Raw genomic sequence first — 13829 nt, forward strand, 5'->3', positions numbered from 1 at the left:
AAAGACAAAGAAGGGAAGGAAGGCCCTGAGTTCAAGCCTCAGGACCTGAACAAAAACAAAAACAACAAACAACAAACAAACAAACAAAAACAGATAAGGACACGCACTCAACTCAAGCCTATAATCCTAGCTTCTCAGAAGGCTGAGGTAAGAGGATCCAGATTCAAAGCCAGCCCAGGAGGGAAGAGACTCTTGTCTCCAATTAACTGCCAAAAAGCTGGGAGTAGCACGATAGCTCAAGTGGTCAGGGACTGACTAGCTTGAGCAAAAAAACTAAAGGACAGCTCTCTAGTGCTGAATGCAAGCCCCAGTAATCAAACAAAAATAAATAAAATAAAGTATACATGCCTGAACTCCAACCCCTGAGAATATCTGATTGGACAGATCTGGGTTGAACCCCAGGCATTCTGGAGTTTTGAATTTATTTATTTATTTTGGTTGGTCGTTGGGTTTGAACTCTGGACCTGGGCGCTGTCCCTCAGCTCTTCAGCTCAAGGCTAGCACTCTACTACTTGAGCCACAGCACAACGTCGGGTTTTCTGGTGGTTTATTGGAGTTAAGAGTCTCATGGTGAAGAACGAAAAAAAAAATGATTGTGCTAGATGATTTTATGGTTTTTGTATGATTTTAACTGTGACTGGTTTTAGTTACTCAGTAGTGGAATATCAGCCTGGGAGCCTAGAGTTGCTTAGTAAAAGACTTCAAAGGGCACAAAGTCCTCAAAAGGACTCCCACAGCTGCAACGCCCCTCCGGGGGGCTGGGGCAGGAAGGCCCTAGGGAAGAAACCTAAGCAACTCCAGTCTTGTTTAACACTCCATCTCCGTTCTGCGACTTGACTCGTGATCCACTTTATAGATGGCCCCCCCTTAGTCACCTAGGACTGGCTAAGAGTTTCTAACCAACCAGTTCTTCAGAGTCCGGGGCCAGACATGCCATGCATTCTGTTGGTCCGGGTGTGACTAGTAACCTTGGGTGTGACTGGTAACCTTGGTCAAGCTATGGATCAAAGACATTTTTCTGTAAAGGTCAGCCAATCATTAATTGCCCAGTTAAGCTTGCTTTAAATATAAATTTTAACCAATCATGTAATTTCTTATGTAAAAGTTCCTTAAAGTTGTTTGTTCAATACTATAAAAACTGCGCTGATCCTATGCTCAGGGCCTCTTAGCGTCACCGGTTGCCGAGTGCGGGGAGGACCAAGCTCGAGCTTGCAATAAACCGGCTCTTTGTTGCTTACATTGATCGTGGTCTCTGGTGGTCTTCTGGGGGTCCCCGAATTTCAGTATAACAATGGACTTTCCTGCCCAGGCTGGCTTTGAACTGTGATTCTCAGATCTCAGCCTCCTGAGTACCTAGGATTACAGGCATGAGCCACAGGCGCCCGGCCAGTTTTTTTTTTTGTTTTGTTTTGTTTTTTTTGGGGTCCGGTTGTGGGGCCTGAACTCTGGGCCTGGGCACTGGCCCTCAGCTCTTCAGCTCAAGGCTAGCACTCTACCACTTGAGCCACAGCGCCACTTCCGGCTTTTTTCTTTTTGCTTATATGGTGCTGAGGAATCGAACCCAGGGCCTCATGCATGCAAGGCAATCATTCTACCACTGAGCCACCTTCCCAGCCCCTGCCCGGCCAGTTTTTGATGTTTGATTTTATACTGGAGAACATCTGTGTTGTTAACACCACGGATTGTTGCCAACTCAGAATCTTGAGAAGCTCCTCAAGAACTCTATTACTCTAGCTAAATGTAGTAAATTCTCCTTAAAGTTCAGCTAATTCAAACACCGAAATTATTCCTTCTCCACATTCTTAAATCTTCTTATCCTTCAGGACCTAGCCACCTTTCTCAGAGTCTTTCTCACTTGCCTTCCCACTTCTTTGGCAGTTAGCCACGCTTCCCACCCCCAACCCCCCCACCCCCACCCCCACCAGGGTGTCACTTTCTTATTTAGGAAATGTTCAAGAGGTTGACCAGCCAATGAATTACCCCTGGACGGGAAGGGACACTTCCATCAGTGAGTCCACCCCAATCCCTTGTCCCTCAAGCAGAATCCAGAATAAGTGCAATAAATACTGTGGGTTTAATTAACCCACATTTCTTCCTGCAATCGCAGGTCACAAACACACTCACACAGTCAAAATCACCATGCCTAACAGCTGTCCCGATGACAGGGAATTTTAAGGAGTGAAAAAGAAAACAAAACAAAAGAAAAAGAACCAAGAGTACTAATAAGCAAATGGTGTCTAACTGGAGACCAAGATGCAAAGAAGCGAGGGAGGACCCAATTCTCTAGCTCCACCCCTAATGTCCGCTTCGGCCTCCGATTGGCTCCAGTTCATGCCGTCGTCGCCTTACTGCCGCTCACGTGACTACACAGCCGCAAACGGGATTGGCTGTCCTGGCGCGCACCGCGCAGGACTGTGGGCTGCGGGTCCGGCGGCCAGACGCCGAGAGGTCGTGGGCAGCAGTTCGTGCGTGGTCGGCAGGCCTGAAGACTTGGCCATCGTCCTCCGCTGTGGCCAAGATCGGAAAGAGTTCAGGGCGTGGTAACTTTGTAGAGTTCGGAAAGCGGGCTGTGCTCTCCCTTCCTCACTGGGTGCTTGGCCTGACCTCTGACCCTGGCCCTAACTCCTTTTTCCCGCGCGACGACAGCTTCAGCCATTGATGAAGGTGGTGGGGTTTGAACCTTGTCTTTTAAGTTTAATTTGGGGATCTCTGCCCCTTCCCACTTCCCTGGAGAGGCGAATTACTGGGCGCCACGAGATCGAGGATGGGGCCGGGAACTTTGGAGATACTTGGTTCGTGGTCACGTGAAGCCACCGGTGTGACAGGTTGGAGGTAAGCTAGCTTTATAAATTGTGCTGATGCTCTTTATCGTGGAATTTAGGGCTTATTAGGGAGGGTCGCCCATTGACTGAATCAATTGTCATTGACTAAATTCAAGCGGGCCTTATTGGACTAGAGACGTGTAAAGCAGTCCTGGATCTGTAGGAACTTTAGATGATGGAGATCCAGTGACCTGGTGACTAATTGGCATCAATTGCGGACTGTGATGGAAGAAAGTGCTGTGGAAGTCAGAGGAGGAGATGATTGAGTGAGTTAGGAATACTTAATTTTTTTTTTTTTAAAGGTGAACATTCAGTTCAAGTAGTAGAGCACTAGCCTTGCGCAAAAAAAGCTCAGGGACAGCGCCTAGGCCCTGAATTCAAGCCCCACTATGGACACGCCCTTCCCCACAAAAGAAGATGAAGAAGAAAAGATGGTATTCAATTTCTGAAAGTCTAATTTAGAGATTCTCTCCATGGAATTGAGTGTGGGGAAGGCGCTCCAGGTATTCAGAGACAGAATGAGTGTACCTGATGTGGCTTGCAGATACTGAACTCAAATTAGGATTATATACAAATTAGACTGTACACAAAAAGTAGCCTTTTCGAGGGTCACCAACTGGAGGGGTAAGATTGAAGTACAGTAAGGGTTTTTAGTAAGCAAGAGAAGGACTTTCTAGATGGAAAACACATCCCTAAAGACTTAGGAGTAGTCTGGATTGGATAGATTGTAAAGTATATGTTAGAATTATGGTATTAAGGATGTTGGGTGACATTTTTTAATACTTTGCTTGTTTTGGTGTTGGGTATTGAACCCAGAGCTTCATTCCTGAGTCAGTTTTGAAACATCTTAAATGCTAAGCAGATTGGATTTAAGTTCCTGGCCTGTTGGGAGCAATTGAACACTCAAGTGATGGCATAATCCTCCTCAGTAATTTAAGGTCAGCATAGGTATACATTGGATTGGAGGGAAACAGCAGACACACTGAGTCCCTATTGTAGTGCCAGTAGCAGAATTATAATTCAAATTTTATATTAAGTGAACTAGTCTTTGTAATTTAGTAGGAAATATTTTCTAAAGCTGCTGTTTAAGATCTAGGCTGTAAATCCCTACCAAACATCCGTGTTATTCTGCTTGGATGACACCAAACTGGATTTGAATCACAAATGCTTCTCTACTCTAGTGGGCTGCAGAAACCAACAAAAAACTCTCCCCCAAACAAAACTTGTCCAAGTTGTAATTTTGTAGTTAAGAGATACTTAAAGCAGAGTGGGAGAGAAAATACTTACAGAAAACTTATAGTTGACACATCTAAAAAGGAAGCTTTTATTTTCTTGTATAGGTAGGCCCAAGTTTTGTTGCCTGTGAAAATAGGGCATCAGGCTGCTCTTGGCTGATGTAGGGAGGTGAAATGCATGAGGCAATGATGAGTGAAGTATAGTCTGACCTGGTATTGCCATTGCTTGAGTGTTGGCTTTGACCAGGGCATGATCCCTTAATCTTCTCTCTGAGCTCATTCTGGTTGTGGTTGCCCGCCCCCCTCTCCCCCCATAGTTGAGTCCTAGATTATTTGAATACTGCCTTCTTAAGTGTAAGTGGTTTTTTGAATTACTGATACTTTGTTTCCCTCCTTAGGTTGAAGTGAAAAATCTGGTTTGAAAGCTTCATGGAGGACTACAGCATTTCAATCCTGAATCTGATTCACTCCCTTTATTGACTTATTACTGTATTAAAAAATAATGTAATTGGGGCTGGGAAGGTGGCTCAGTGGTAGAATGCTTGCCTCGCATGCATAAGCCCTGAGCTCAATTCCTCAGCAACACATAAACAGAAAAAGCTTGAAGTGTACTGTGGCTCAAGTGGTAGAGCTCTAGCCTTGAGCTGAAGAGCTGAGGGACAGCACCCAGGCTCTGAGTTCAGGCCCCATGACCGACCAAAAAAAAATGTAATTAACTATGGTGTTTTCATGGTATATCCTTTGAATTTTTTGAAACCTTTGAGTTTTTATAAGAATTTGTAAACTATAGCCACTATGTTTCAATATTTTAAAATCGATGTGATGGATAATTCGTTTTAGAATTTAACTGTATCATATATATGCTTTGAATTGCCAAATGAGTTACATTATTAGAAAAAGACTTAGCATAGCAAAGACAAATTATTTTCACCTGTTCTCTATTAAAATTGATTTGGGTATTTTGAGACTAGTTCACTATTTCAATGCTGGCCTTGAAATTTTGATTCTCTTACCTTTGAATGCATCACTGCACCCTGCTAATAACCCTCCCACCCTCCTTCCCTTTTTGGAATACTGGAGCACTGAAGTTTGAACTCAGAGTTTAATGAATGCTAGGCAGATGCTCTGAAGGAGCCACTCCTTCAACCCTAGTTGCTTTTGAGATAGGGTCTCAGTTCTTGCTTAAGTACACACCTAAACCACAATTTGCCTATTTTAAGTTTCCCATCATAGCTGGAATATCAGGCCTTGGCCTTTTGAAGACTTCTTTGTCCAGGGTCTCCTAGAACCCAGTCTCTTCCCACATAGCTGAGGTGACCAGTCCCACCATGCCCAGCCAGCTATTGGTTGAAAAGAGGGTCTTTTCTGCCTGGGCTGTCCTTGAACCATGACTCTCCCAGTTTTAGCTTCCTAAGTAACTAAAATGAAAAGTATAATCCATTGGTACCTAGCTGATGACTTTTTTTTTTTTTTTTAATCAAACCTGTATTTATTAACCTGCTGATCTTGTGGCATGAATTTCCCTGTTCAGGCAATTTCAGTTTCTTCCTTTCTTTCTTTTGTTTTTTTTTTTGGGGGTCCGGTCATGGGGCCTGAACTCTGGGTCTGGGCGCTGTCCCTCAGCTCTTCAGCTCAAGGCTAGCACTCTACCACTTGAGCCACAGTGCCACTTCCGGCTTTTTTCTTTTTGCTTATGTGGTGCTGAGGAATCGAACCCAGGGCCTCGAGCATGCAAGGCAAGCACTCTACCACTGGGCCACCTTCTCAGCCCTTTCTTTTGTTCTTTCCTTCCCTTCCCTTCCTATCCCTTCCCTCCCTCACTCCCTTCCTTCCTTCCTTCCTCCCAATAGCAATAGAAATCAGTTGCACATGCCAGATTAGGGTTGTGTTTTTACAGAGGCTCCTGAATCTCAGGTAAGCCTTAAACTCAACCTATCTCAGTTAAGAGGCATGTACCAGCTGGGTACCGGTGTAATCTTACCTACTCAGCAGACAGATGTGAGGATTGCAGTTCAAAGCCAGCCCAGACAGGAAAGTCCATGAGACTCTTGTCTCCAATTAAGCCAGAAATGGAGCTGTGACTCAAATAGTAGAGCACTAGCCTTGAGCACAAAAACTCTGGAACAGGGCTGGGAAGGTGGCTCAGTGGTAGAGTGCTTGCCTTGCATGCATGAGGCCCTGGGTTCGATTCCTCAGCACCACATAAGCAGAAAAAAAAAAGCCGGAAGTGGTACTGTGGCTCAAGTGGTAGAGCACGAGCCTTGAGCTGAAGAGCTGAGGGACAGCGCCCAGACCCAGAGTTCAGGCCCCACGATCGGACCAAAAAAAAAAAAAAAAACAACTCAGGGACAGTACCTAGGCCCCGAGTTTAAGCTTATTCAGAAATAAATAAAGGCATGTACCCCCTCCCATACTAGGCCTGTTTCTGTAGTTTTTCTGGTACAAAGTATTCCACACAAAGTTATAGTCTTGCTGTTAAAGCAGAGTATTTTTGTTCTGATGATTTTAAAATCCTTAATATAAAAACCTCAAAAAGTCAAAGGTGATCTGAATAAAAAATTTATTTTAAACACTTTAAGTAATAGGTTTTCACATAATCATGACGGCATGGAACAGTTGTCAGAAACATTTATTCAAACAACTCGTTTCCTAGGACTTTAGTAATAATCAGGATAGTTACTGTCAGCTGAGCAAGCTCTTCAATGGAAAGCAGAAAGACTTTATTAAAAGGTCTCATTCAAGCCGGGTGCCAGTGGCTCACGCCTGTAATCCTAGCTAACTCAGGAGGTTGAGAGCTGAGGATCATGGTTCAAAGCCAGCCCAGGCAGTCCGTGAGACGCTTATCTCCAATAAAAACCAATAGAAAGCTGGAAGTGGCACTGTGGCTCAAGCGGTAGAGTGCTCGCCTTGAGTTGAAGAGCACAGGGACAGTGCCCAAGCCCAGAGTTCAAGCCCCACAACCGACAGAAAAAAAAAAAAAAAAGGTCTCATTCATTAAGAGTTCATTAAGTAAGCATCTCATGTCATCTTTTCATTGTTAGCTTTACTTTCACGTTGAAAATTTTAAAGTACTGCCTATGAAAACATTCAATCTAAAGGAATCTTCAAATGCTAATAAACTGTAGATATTCACAAGAATATGGAAGGAATTTTTTTCTAAAGTGTTCTTACTATTTTTGTAATGAGCATGTCCATGTTTCATATTATTTTGGAAGTAATAAAACCTCCACCTCCTAGGCAGAGATGTTTTCTAAAGAGAAGACCTGCTTCCCCTAGCCACCCATTTTATAAAGTCCAAGCTGAGGTTTTCCAGAGAGCTTCTCTATCTCTTGTTCCTCTTTAATCAACAGGTAGATGGCCCTCACATCCCCTACAACCTTGAGGCTTCAACTTTAACTGGGTTCACTGTAAGTTGGGGTCTAGAGAGCAGGCTAAAAGGTTAGGATCAAGTGGGCATATCCTTTGAAAGGAATCCGTGTAGTTGTTTAAAATTAATTTAATTGTAAACTGGGTAAGGTATCAATGCTGTGTACCATACTGAAAAACAGCCCTGTAGCTTTATAGTATAATACTTGAGCTGCGAGATAATTTGCTAATCTTTTCAGTTCTCAGGGGAATACAGCTTAATTAGATGCTGTACTTCTGTTGGATAACCTGTGATGGGACAAGCTTGGTGACTCCTCACATAAGTAAACACACAGCGATAACAAAACACATAGCCAGAAGTGGCAAGAACAGTATCATTCACCCGGGTTTTACGACACAGTGGGCACACAGTCTTCATTTTGGGTAACAGTGGGGAATCAGAATTGTAGTCGAGGTGTACAGGTGGTGGTGGAGTAGGCAGGGCAGTCAGTGATTTGATGGTTTCTTGGTTTTCTGAAGAGTACCACCAGTCAAGAAACTGCAGGAAGAACACACCCACAGAAAGCCCAGTGGAAAGGGAGAAGGCAACACCTCCCACAGCTTTTTTCAGAGCTGACTTTATTTTCTCACGAATACTGCTGGGGGAAAAAACAAGGGAACAAAGTCAAATTTCACTTGGATATAATTACACAAAAACTTGTAAATGTAGTTTTGCACTTTTCATCAGAGTCACTGACTTGGGGATTGAAGAGCTGCTATATTGAGATCTTTTCCTTAATCTATTCTAAATGATTCCCTGCTTTGTTTTGTGTGCCAGTACTACTGCTTGAACTTCAGGGCTTGGGCACTGTCCCGGAGCTTTTTTGCTCTAGGCTAGCACTCTACCATAGGAGCCATAGCTCCATTCTGGCTTTTTGATGGTTCATTGGAGATAAGTCACAGGAACTTTACTACCCAGGCTGGCTTGGAACTGCAATCCTCAAATCTCAGCCTCATGAACAGCTAGGATTACAGGCATGAACCATGAGCACCCGACTTAATGGTTCCCTCTTCTAATTCAGCATTTTATGTGTTGAGGATCTAACCTTCATTTGTTTGTGAAGATCTCACTACATGGCCTGGCTGGCCTCAAACTTGTGATCTTTCTCTTGTCTCCACCTTTCTAGTGCTGAGATGACAAGTATATGCCATCATGCCTAGCTCTCAGCTTCGTTTTTTGTTTTCCCAAGAACTTCAGCTGGTTGTACATGTCCATCTAAGTGCTCAGTGCTAAGTTTCATTTAGAACTGTACTAACCTGTCTTGAATGACAGCTTTCTATCTCCTACCTGCCAAACTCTGTCTAAGGTACTTAGCTGTAAAGGCTTGTTTTTCTCAACTGTTAGAGGTACTGCATTTACTTCACTGAGTTGTGACAAAGCTTGAGATACTGAACATAAAGAAAACATCCAACACAGGGCCTGGCACATACCAAGTATTCACTAAAGTGTGCATCATCCAAGAAAGGTTTTCTGTGTGTTTTGTTGTTTGGTTTAATTTTTTGTCAGTCATGGGACTTAAACTCTGGGCCTGAACACTGTCCCTCAGCTCTTCAGCTCAAGGCTAGTGTTCTATCACTTGAGCCACTATGCCACTTCCGGTTTTCTGAATAGTTTATTGGAGATAAGAGTCTCACAAACTTTCCTGCCTGGGCTGGCTTTGAAGCGTGATCCTCAGATCTCAGCCTCCTGAGTAGCTAGGATTATAGGCGTGAGCCACCAGTGCCCAGCTACTATGGTTTTATTAAATAATTCTGGGTAGACAAAGGGAGGAAAACTTCCAAAGATTAAGATAAGACCTTAGAATTCGTTAAAGTTGTTTTAAAGACATTAGGCCTTACCTCTTGGCTGGTTGCTGCATCATGTAGGCCTCAACCAATCTGCGTTCCATGGCTTGAATGTCCTGAACTGTCAGTCGGCCTAGCCGAACTCCAGCCAGTCTCAGCAGAGGAGAGTGATGCTGAGCTTTTCCTAGGATGTAGCTAAGTTGCTGTACAAGAAACCAGCCTTCCCAGGCCATGTTAACAAATGGGTAGGCTGCTAGGAAGGCTCTGTAAAATCGTTTCCAGTGGGAAGAGGGGGGATGAATAGAATATTCATCCTCTTCTCTCAGGCTAGACACCAGCTTCTCCAGCTTCACTTTGAGATAGGGAAGAAGAACCAGGAACACAACTGACTTCCAAAGCTGCTTCTTTGGCAGACCAGCACTGGCTAATCTCTGAGACTTGTGAGAGTCCTCCATTACAATCCGCTTTAAGCCATAAAAATTTTCAGAAAAAGAGGCACTGGTTTTAGACAGATAATGCTGCTGGAGCAGAAGATCTAGCAGAGTAAAGATTTCATCAAACCACCTCCAAAAGAAGCCATAGTGTGCAGGATTTGATTCTGCCAAAACCTAAAGAAGTCACATGAAATAAAAAAAAAATCAACAGAAGTTCATTCTATTACACAACTACTGTACTTCAATTTGCGTTTCCTTTTTGCTATTGCAATTCAATGCATTTGGGGCTTAAGTCACTTCTTTTGGGATCTACCCTGACCTCCCTGAAGAGGCTAGGTATTCGGTACAGGGCTCTACACAGATGGAGCTGAATATGCACTCCGATTAAGCCCTGGTTTATGAAGTGTGTGAAAATAGTTATTTCAGTCCTGGGCTACCAAGTAAATTACCTGGTTCGGTTTTCACCCAATCCTCCCTGGAATCTCTCAGGAAATTTATACCTTACCTTGACCACATGCTGTAGAGCAGGCCTCACAGCTGTCATTAGACTGTCCTGCGCTACCACCTCAAAGATGGATGGCTGATCATCCGCCACAGAAGCAGTCGTAACATGAGCCCCATGTTCAGCCATCGTATCTCCTGTGTATACTATTATTTCACTTTCTCCACAAACGCTCTACTGACCATGAATTTTTTTTTTTTTAATCAAACGGGCGCTGAATCTTATGAATCTTTCTGCATGACACCACAAACTCCAAACTCTCAAGTGAAATTTAACTGGGGAGTAGTGGGGTGGGGCGGGGCACCTCTTCTGGGAGAAGTCTCCCAGTGGAGTCCCGGAGGAAGTTAGCTCCGCGCGGGTGAAGGGGCATGTGAGAGGGGTGACTTGTCCAGCGCGGCAGCTGGCAGGGCACAGCGTGACTCGGGGAGGGGGAGGAGATCAGGCAGGTCCTCTCCACCTGCAGGCCTGGAGCTACGAACCAATGACCCTCACTTCGTGGGGTGGGGGGGGCTGGAGAGCCAGCCGGATCTTAGCGAGCAGAGGTGCCAGTGCAGGCCGGGAACGCTAGGTCTGGCTCCGGCTGTGGGCTAGAAAGTTCCCCCGCCCGCGCCCGTCCTTGCTTGTTGACCCCTGGCGAGGAGAAGGGGTGGGGGGGAGAAGAACTCGCGTACGCCACGTTTGGAGGGAGGGCTCAGCTTTATGACCGAAGCTTCGACCGGAAGTAGAAGCCCCGGGGGACCTGGAGGACGGCTGGCGGAAGAGAGGCTCTCTAGCCCGCCGGTGAGTTCTTGAAACCGGAACTAGAAAACTCTATGGTCAACAAACGGACTTCCGCTTCCGCCCCGCGTACCGTTGCAGAGCGCGCAGGCTGGTGCGTGCGTGCGGTCGTCACCTCCGTGCGACTGGCGGTCCTGCGAGCAGCCGGGGGTCCAGGGCTGTGGAGGGGGACGGCGTGCTGCCCACCTCCAGCAAGGGTTTACGGCGATAGAACCGTCAGCTTTATTACCACCGATGATAAGACAGAGTCCATACGACGAGCTCCTGAGAAATTGGGGCGATTTTGTTTTTCCTTGGTATCGGTCCTGGGGCTTGAACTCAGGGCCTGGGCAGTGTCCGAGCTTTTATTCTCTCAGGGCTAGTGCTCTACCACTTAAGCCACATCTACTTGCAGATGTGTGTGTGTGTGTTGCTATTGGGGCTTGAACTTGGTGCTTCACAGCCAGCGTTCTACCACTTGAGCTGTGGGGTGGGGGCACTTGGGCTTGAACTCAGGGCTTCACAGCCAGGGATCTACCACGTGAGCCACGCTTGTACTTTCATCTTTTTGCTGGTTAATTGTGGGAGTCTGCTATTTGTTTGCCTAGGCCGACCCCAAACTTCCATTCTTGGATCTCAGCCTCTTGAGTAGCCAGGATCATTAGGTGTGAGCTACTTGTTGGCAGCCTTTATATCTTGTTTCAAAAATTCTGGTTTCAAGCCGGGCGCTGGTGGCTCACGCCTGTAATCCTAGCTACTCAGGAGGCTGAGATCTGAGGATCGCGGTTCAAAGCCAACCCGGGCAGAAGAGACCGTGAGACTCCTATCTCCAATAAACCACCAGAAAACCGGAAGTGGCACTGTAGCTCAAGTGGTAGAGCGCTCGCCTTGAGCTGAAGAGCTGAAAGACAGCACCCAGGCCCAGAGTTCAAGCCCCACGGCCGACAAAAAAAAAAAATTCTGGTTCCTGTGGCTCATGCCTGTAATCCTACCTACTCAGAAGGCAGAGATCTGAGTATCACAGTTTATGAAGCCAGCCTGGGCAGGAAAGTCTGTGAGAGTCCAGTTTACCAGCAAAACATTAGATGTAGAGCTATGGCTCAAGTGATAGAACACACACACACATACACACAAAGTTCCTTCTTTTTCAGTGAGGGTGCATGCTAAAGAACAGCAGGCCCCAGGTCCTGAGTCCAAACTGTAGTATCAGCAATAAATAAATCTTTTTGCTTATCTACTAAAAGTTTCCCAATATTTGAAATTTTCTGATTGTGTCTCTGACATGTCATTTAGCAAAATACTTCTTTCTCCTATATTTTCTGTGAATTGATAATGGAATCTAGAGGCTTGATTACATTCATATTCTTTTATTGGGGGTAGACTATAAGGTGGCAGCCTTCCATTAGGAGGCATATAGTGATGTTTGTCTCTTTCAATAATTTATCAAGTACTGATATGTACAGTTTAAAATTAGGGGCTGGGAAGGTGGCTCAGTGGTAGAGTGCTTTGTCTTTCATGCATGAAGCCCTGGGTTCAATTCCTCAGCACCACATAAGCAGAAAAAGCCAGAAGTGGCACTGTGGCTCAAGTGGTAGAGTGTGAGCCTTGAGCTGAAGATCTGAGGGACAGTGCCCAGGCCGAGTTCAGACCCCATGGCCAGCTAAAATAAAATAAAATAGGCAGCCACTGTGGCCATTGAACATATAAGACATGACTAGTTTGAATAAGGATGTGCTGTATAAAAATATACATTGATTTAAAACTCTGTGAAATATATCCAGGCGCTGGTGGCTTATGCCGGTAATCCTAGCTACTTAGGAAGCTGAGATCTGAGGATCCCGGTTCAAAGCCAACCTGCAGGAAAGTACATGAGACTGTCAAGGGGCTTGAACTCTTGAGCCTGGGTGCTGTCCCTGAGCTCTTCAGCTCAAGTCCCAGTGCTCTACCACTTCAGCCACAGCTCCACTTCCAGGTTTCTGGTGATTAATTGGAGATAAGAGGCTCTTGGAGGGGCTGGGAAGGTGGCTCAGTGCTAGAGCGCTTGCCTTGCATGTGTGAAGTCCTGGGTTCGATTCCTCAGCACCACATAAGCAAAAAGAAAAAAGCTGGAAGTGGCGCTGTGGCTCAAGTGTTAGAGCGCTAGCCTTGAGCTGAAGAGCTGAGGGACAGCGCCCAGGCCCAGAGTTCAGGCCCACGACTGGGCCAAAAAAAACAGAAACAAAAACAGTCTCTTGGACTTTCCTGCCGGGGCTGGCTTTGAACTAAGATCCTCAGATCTCAGCCTTTTGAGTAGCTAGAATTACAGAAGTGAGCCACCAGCACCAGGCCCGTGAGACTCATCTCTCTCTCTCTCTCTCTCTCTCTCTCTCTCTCTCTCTCTCTCTCTCTCTCTCTCTCTCTCTCTCTCTCTCTCTCATAAAATACATAAAATATAAAACTAGGGGCTGGGAAGTTGGCTCTGGTAGAGCACTTGCCTCGCCATGCATGAGGCCTTGGGTTCAATTCCTCAGCACCACATAAGCAGGAAAAAAAAGCTGGAAGTGGCACTGTGGCTCAAGTGGTAGGGTGCTAGCCTTGAGCTGAAGAGCTGAGGGACTGACAGCACCCAGGCCCAGAGTTTAGCCCCCACAACCAACAAAAAAAAATTAAATATAAATATGAAAATATACGTTGATGAAAGTACTTAGTAAAAAGAATGCAGAATTTAAACAATTTATAATTATTTTAAATGTCAGTACTTTTGCATATATAGGATTAAAAGTATAAAATTTAGAAAAATTAAAAGATAAAGCCCAGCACTTGAGAAGCTAAGGTAGGACAATTTAGTTCAAATCCAGCCTAGGCTACCCAGCAATACTGTCTTATAAATCAACATCCAGGGGAGAGAGAG

At 45.3% G+C, this 13829-nt stretch overlaps 1 protein-coding gene, 1 long non-coding RNA gene and 1 other non-coding gene across 3 annotated transcripts; 2 read left to right on the plus strand and 1 right to left on the minus strand.

The window, feature by feature from the left end:
* The first annotated feature begins 2424 nt into the window (after positions 1 to 2424).
* Positions 2425 to 4622, plus strand: LOC122118977. The gene is made up of 3 exons (XR_006149482.1): positions 2425 to 2540; positions 2734 to 2832; positions 4456 to 4622. It is a non-coding gene; the product is annotated as an uncharacterized LOC122118977 (long non-coding RNA).
* On the plus strand, positions 4239 to 4335 carry LOC122120635. The gene has a single exon (XR_006149761.1). It is a non-coding gene; the product is annotated as a Z30 small nucleolar RNA (small nucleolar RNA).
* Positions 4623 to 7004: 2382 nt separating the features above from the next.
* Pex12 (peroxisomal biogenesis factor 12) lies at positions 7005 to 10856 on the minus strand. The gene is made up of 3 exons (XM_042693815.1): positions 10187 to 10856; positions 9302 to 9855; positions 7005 to 8061 (listed from the first exon to the last, which is right to left on the minus strand). The coding sequence occupies exons 1-3, from the start codon at positions 10310 to 10312 to the stop codon at positions 7659 to 7661; spliced, it is 1083 nt and encodes a 360-aa protein (XP_042549749.1). The 5' UTR covers positions 10313 to 10856; the 3' UTR covers positions 7005 to 7658.
* Between the last annotated feature and the right edge of the window lie 2973 nt (positions 10857 to 13829).

This window comes from Dipodomys spectabilis, unplaced genomic scaffold (genome assembly GCF_019054845.1).
Source record: "Dipodomys spectabilis isolate Male_0828 unplaced genomic scaffold, ASM1905484v1 ptg000004l, whole genome shotgun sequence".
Classification (NCBI taxonomy): domain Eukaryota; kingdom Metazoa; phylum Chordata; class Mammalia; order Rodentia; family Heteromyidae; genus Dipodomys; species Dipodomys spectabilis.

Coding starts and splice junctions, on each gene's coding strand:
- Pex12 (XM_042693815.1), bottom strand. CDS start 10,312: ATGGCTGAACATGGGGCTCATGTTACGACTGCTTCTGTGGCGGATGAT. Junction 9,856..10,186: donor CTCTACAGCATGTGGTCAAG/GTAAGGTATAAA, acceptor TGACTTCTTTAG/GTTTTGGCAGAATCAAATCC. Junction 8,062..9,301: donor ATGCAGCAACCAGCCAAGAG/GTAAGGCCTAAT, acceptor TTTTTCCCCCAG/CAGTATTCGTGAGAAAATAA.